This window comes from Lactuca sativa, chromosome 5 (genome assembly GCF_002870075.4).
Source record: "Lactuca sativa cultivar Salinas chromosome 5, Lsat_Salinas_v11, whole genome shotgun sequence".
Taxonomy (NCBI): domain Eukaryota; kingdom Viridiplantae; phylum Streptophyta; class Magnoliopsida; order Asterales; family Asteraceae; genus Lactuca; species Lactuca sativa.
The window spans coordinates 366,530,335-366,535,955 of record NC_056627.2 but is presented as its reverse complement, the minus strand read 5'-3'; the positions used below and the strand labels follow the sequence as shown (position 1 = coordinate 366,535,955).

The window sequence follows — 5,621 nt, the reverse complement described above, 5'->3', positions numbered from 1 at the left end:
AAGGGTAGTACTTTCCATTGAAAGAGTCCATCAGGACATGTGAAGGCAGTGAGAAGCTGCGATTCTTCATCAAGTAGAACTTGCCAGAAACCTGACTTCCAGTCGAAACTTGAAATAAATGTTTTTTCCTCGTAGAAGAGTCAAGAGTTCGTGCATATTGGGAAGATTATGTGAGTCTCCAATAGTTGCATCATTGATTGCATTGTAGTTGACAACCATGCACTTCTTTCCTCTTCTTTTCTCTACTTCTTTATTGACAAGAAAGGCAGGAGACATATGAGGGGATTTTGATTCTATAATTAGTCTCATATCAAGTAATTCCTTGATTTGTTTGGAAAATTCTTCTCTATCTTGTAGAGAGTAAACCATAGGTTTTTCTCTAATAACCGTTTTGGGATCAATAAGCTTAATTGAAGCTTTCATCCATCCTTTGGTTTTATTTGGATCAATAAGATTTTCAGAACAAACTTTTTCAAGAAGATCCTCGATTTGTTTGAACTTGGTAGTTTGAATAGAAATAATCCTTTCTTTATTAATCCCTTCTTGGGTTATATTAGCACCCGGAATTTGTTTTTCTTTAGAACCTTTTTCTTGAGTTTCAAGAAAACCTGGTTTTCCTTTGCTATAGGCTTCTGTAACCTTTTTTTATAATTACCATATCATTATTAAGATGAAAGGCAATTCTATCTATCCATTGTATGAATGGTCCATAGACTTGATAGAAGTTGTTACCAATTATGATATCAATTCCTGAATTTTGTTGGTAAATAGTGGGAACGTTGAAATGTTCTCCTGAAAGTTCGAGATTAATATTTCTACAACATTTATTAATTTTTATGGTTTCACCATTTGCAATAGTGGCACTAATTTCTTTAGGAGCGTTTTCCTAGAGTTCATCCGGAATGATGAATTTGCTTGCAAGACATAAAGATGCACATGTGTCTACAAAACAATGTACTCTAAATTTTTTATATCCTTTAAAGTTAAGGAAGGCAGAAACATAAATAGAGTTTGAATTAGTAAGATTCATGATAAGGGAATCATCAATCTTCTGGAGGTTTGCGCAAAAATGGTTAATCTCCTCCTCCCTGAAAAGTGGGGTCTGTATGGGACTAGTCTGAGTCATCCGTTGTTGATTCGTATTCATCAGTGTCTGATGAAGATTTAGTCTCAACATGATATGTAAAAACATGTTGTATACCATCATACTCTTCTTCAAGAGCTTCATAACCTCCAATTTTACCGGTTTGTAAAACCTTGACTTTGTCAGGGTATTTTTTTCTATTTGGACATTCATTGGCATAGTGTCCTTCTTCATACCAAACTTCAGTGAAGGATATTGACAGGGCCAAGATTTGGAACCTGTAAGCACTAACAAAAAAATACAGTTAAAGAGAGAAGGGGGTTGTGTGTGGTGGTGCGATTATTGGCTAAGATTTGATTTATTCTTACCTAGATATGGAAAGATATGGAGAGAGAATCAAGATTTAGGACCGATAAACACAAACACACGAGATTAGAGAGAAAAGTAAACAAAAATTGAGTTTACAAAAATGGAAGACCTCAACACTTTGAGGATAAAGAAACAAATAATCCTCATAGAGCTATCTGCAATTGAGCAGAAAATCAACTTGTATGAACAAGTAACAACGGTCACCAATGTACCGGAAAGCGAAAACTCAAAAACAAAGGCTATTCCAATGCAAACGGCACCTGGTAAAGAATCAACAAATCCGTTGAAAGCTGATGCTTTGCTAAAAAGCATAATAAAGGAGACAGCTACTCCTCTTCTTAATGGAAAAACAAATTCATCCGGGTTTGTCTGTAAGATTAGTGAAATCTCAGTAACCCATTTTTCTACAACTCTTTCTCTGAGTTTTAGATCTTGGATACAATCAATATTGAGTACATTGATCGTATTGGGTCCTTGACCACTATTTGGAATACCATTGTGGACAGGCATTTTGAACTCATATTTCTTTTTATTGCCTCTTCTTGTGGTTGTATAAGAAGATCCTGCTTCATCATCTTCCATATCTGAATATTCGAACTTAACAGTCTTTGTATTTGTTTTAAAATTATCTTCTTGTTCTGATTCAGTATCAGGTTCATTTATTTTAGTCATTCTAAAATATTGATCAAAAAGTTTGGGTTCTTTTTGATACAATTCTTCACATTCTTCAGTTTCTAAAGATAAAAGCTGAATACGTTTTTGGTCAGCCTCATCATAATCTTCATATTGAAGGTTAAAGAAATATTTCTCAAGTTGCTCAGAGATTGTTTCTTTCATTTTTACTCTTTCCTGAAAATGTCAATTTTCTGGGAATTTTTTGAGCTTCCTAAGTTAGGGTTTCCAATACTAGGATTGGGAGGTGAGTATTTCTTAAGACCTGAATATTTTCCAGGCTTGGTATTTTGTTATATGATGGAGATATTCTTGATGTGCTCAAGAATGTCTTTATTACAAGGGAAAGAGTCAATCTTTTCAGATAACTCCTTAGTAATGTCTGCAATAATTTTTGCAGATACTACTTCCAACTGGGTAATGGTTACGTATTTATTGACTGTTAAGTCCAAGTTTATAATCAGCCCATCTATTTTTTTGTTAAGGAGGTTGATTGATCTATTGAGCTCGGGTATCGAGGTCATCCTATGAGTTGTTTTAACTGATCATGTATATTAGTGATCTTAAGTTTGGTTTCTTTAAGAGTGCCCTCAATATTTGCCTTTTTGGCGACTTCTTCAACAAATTGGTTGTTTTTTAAAGAGTTTTCTAAAAGAATATAATGTTTGTCAATAGACTGGGTTAACTTGATAGTTAATTTATTTTGTATTTCAATAACTTCGAAGAATTTTTCAAAATCATTTTTATCAAGATTGTTTTTAACCAGAAAGGCTAAATTGTTTTTAAATTGGTTAAAAGGTATTTTATTTTTTGAAATATATATCTTTAGAAATATCTTTTGAAATACCAAGATAATGGCTTATTTTTGAAGTTTTTAAGAGACATCTTGCAATGATCTGGTTGAGATTATTGCAATGATTTACAATTGTTTGAATACTAGCTTTTCCAGAAGTAGAGAAAATGTATTCTTTCTTTTCAGTATTATTGTCAAGAGTTTTAATTTTGACTGTTTTACCTTTTTTATAGAAATGAGGAAAATCAATTTTATTACTCATTTATAATCTCAGTGATTTGTTTGATATTCTGGCGTAGACTATCAATTTTTAAAGACATGTTTCTTATTAAGTTACTATCTTTTCTTTTCGAGCTTTCTCCTATGTGGAGTGAATCCATTGAAATTCTTGGTCTAAGAGTTTCTCCTAGAGCTTTTTTATTTCTAGCTATATTTAACACCCAAGAGTTTTCTTGAGGATTTATGTCACATAATTGTTTATCTTTGACATGACCTATTTCTGAAAAGACATCATCAAGTTCGATGTACTCGTCTTTCTTATAGTCTATGCTATGGTGACTGTTGGTCAAGGCATATCCTATGAGATAGGTTATGGTGAATGGTTTATCACCTGGGCTCATAAGGTCACTTCTTTCAAAGTGATGTATAAAAGATAAGGTTTTATCTACATTTGCAGATTTTAAATCCAGAGCAAATTTTGGATAGACTGAAAACATAAACTTTTGGTAAGCAAGGTTTCCCTTTGCAGCACCTAAGATGCAGTCCTGTCTGTCAGTAATTCTGTTGTCAATTAAAGCCATTTTTATGGGAGAATTTATTCCTGCTTGGAATTGGGATTTTATCAAAATTTATACAGCTCCGATATGGACCATTCTAATTTTTGATCTAATTTCAACTGGAATACTTTTTAAGTTATTGTTTATTTGTTCCTTAGTTAAAAGGGGTAGAAAGACAGCTCCTATTGTATCTTTTATGTCTACGGACATTTCTTTAGTACTAACAAAGTAGAAATTTTCATTTTTCCTTTTAAGAGGATTTAAAATACTAAGTTTAGAAGGAACATTTTTGAAAATGTTTTCTTTCTTTATTTTTAAATCTGTTTTCTTAACTCGAGAGAGAAGGTCTTGTTTTATTAAAAGATTTGCATGAAAGCCATCTTCATCTTCAACATAAGTTAAAATTTGTTTTTCTTCTAAATTATTTTCTTCAGAGTTATTGAATATTTCTTTATTCATTTTAAGAATTGTTAACAAGTTAAATAATTTTCTCGCACCAACCTTGAATATGTGAAAATGTGATTCGTTGCCAAAGTTTCCTATCGAAGTTCCTTTTTGTGGGGTTATTCAAGTTTTTTGATTTGGGTTTTTTTCTTGAAATAGGGAAATAATGAGGCCAATAAATTTTATGATTAACCATATTTTACAGAAAATTTGTGGATGAAATTTTAAGTGAATCCATCTAACACCTACAAAAAACCCATGCTCACAATTGTGCCATCATAATAGTCCTTTCTCCGAAAAAACCCTTCCTTCGTTGCATAATTGCACCATTGAAACTTGTTTATTGATCTTCGTCGTCGTCATCGTCTCTCTCTCTCTCTCTCACACACACACACACCAAACCTTGAAATGAATCTGCCTCCCACTCTCTCGTCACCATCTCCATCACCATATGTAGCCGTTTTCCTACTCTGCATATCCATTTCATTACCTTAGATTTAAAAGTTGAATAAGTACACCACCATCACCACCACTTCGTCTCTATCACTTTCTCACCATCATTTAGGTATATAAAATCATATGTACCCCCTGCTAATTATGGGTCTAAATAAAAAATTGAATGGTTAGTAGCTTTTCCTTAGAAGCACTCGCGTTCTTGATCTTTGTTTTCCTGATTCATGTTTTATTTTGACATTATTATGATATTATTTAATTTATGTGTTTGATTGCCCAAACTGATTTGAGTTTCATTTTCATTTTAGTTTAGCCCGTTTTCAAATTTTCATCTTGATTTAAAGCTTTAAACAGACTCGAGTTTTAGGCCAAAATCTAGCTTCAAAATCCCACACATTCAAACTAGAAGATTATGATTTCTAAACGCAATCGCTTAAAGATACATGAATTTAATGTGACTGGTATTTGTTGCATCTTTTTTGGCTCTCAACTTGCGTCAGCAAGCAACTCTATATCTACAGTAGGAATGTTCATAACATATGGTTCAGATTTGATGAGAACGTGGTGTTCTATCGGCGTTTTGTTCTAATTTCCTATTCTTTTTATGTCATATATCAAAATGGCTCTTCAGTTTGTTAGGTAGATATTCTTGACTGATTTTTTAGGATATGTTATTGATGATGGAATTGTAATTGCAGGCCAATGGTGGAAAGTGGAAGAAGTCGAGGTGTATAGTTGCATCCGTAAGCAACCCTATAACAAAATTTGATTATTGATAAATATTAATCTAACATAAAAACATTTATACACCTCAAGTTTGAATATTATAGCTAATGTAAGAAGTTGACAAGCTGAAGGGATCGCATCAGATGCAGATTAGAGACATCAATCTGCTAGAACAAGAATCGGTACACACCACTCTTTTATAGCAACATACTTTCATTAATTTGTTTATTATAGCATCCTACTTTAAATGTAAGCACGATGCTATAATAACAAAATAAATGAAAGTGACTTACTAGATTTATTC

At 32.6% G+C, this 5,621-nt stretch overlaps 1 protein-coding gene across 1 annotated transcript; it reads right to left on the bottom strand.

The window, feature by feature from the left end:
- Nucleotides 1-3,172: 3,172 nt before the first annotated feature.
- On the bottom strand, nt 3,173-3,718 carry LOC128126175 (uncharacterized). Its single transcript, XM_052763946.1, has one exon. The coding sequence runs from the start codon at nt 3,716-3,718 to the stop codon at nt 3,173-3,175; it is 546 nt and encodes a 181-aa protein (XP_052619906.1).
- Between the last annotated feature and the right edge of the window lie 1,903 nt (nt 3,719-5,621).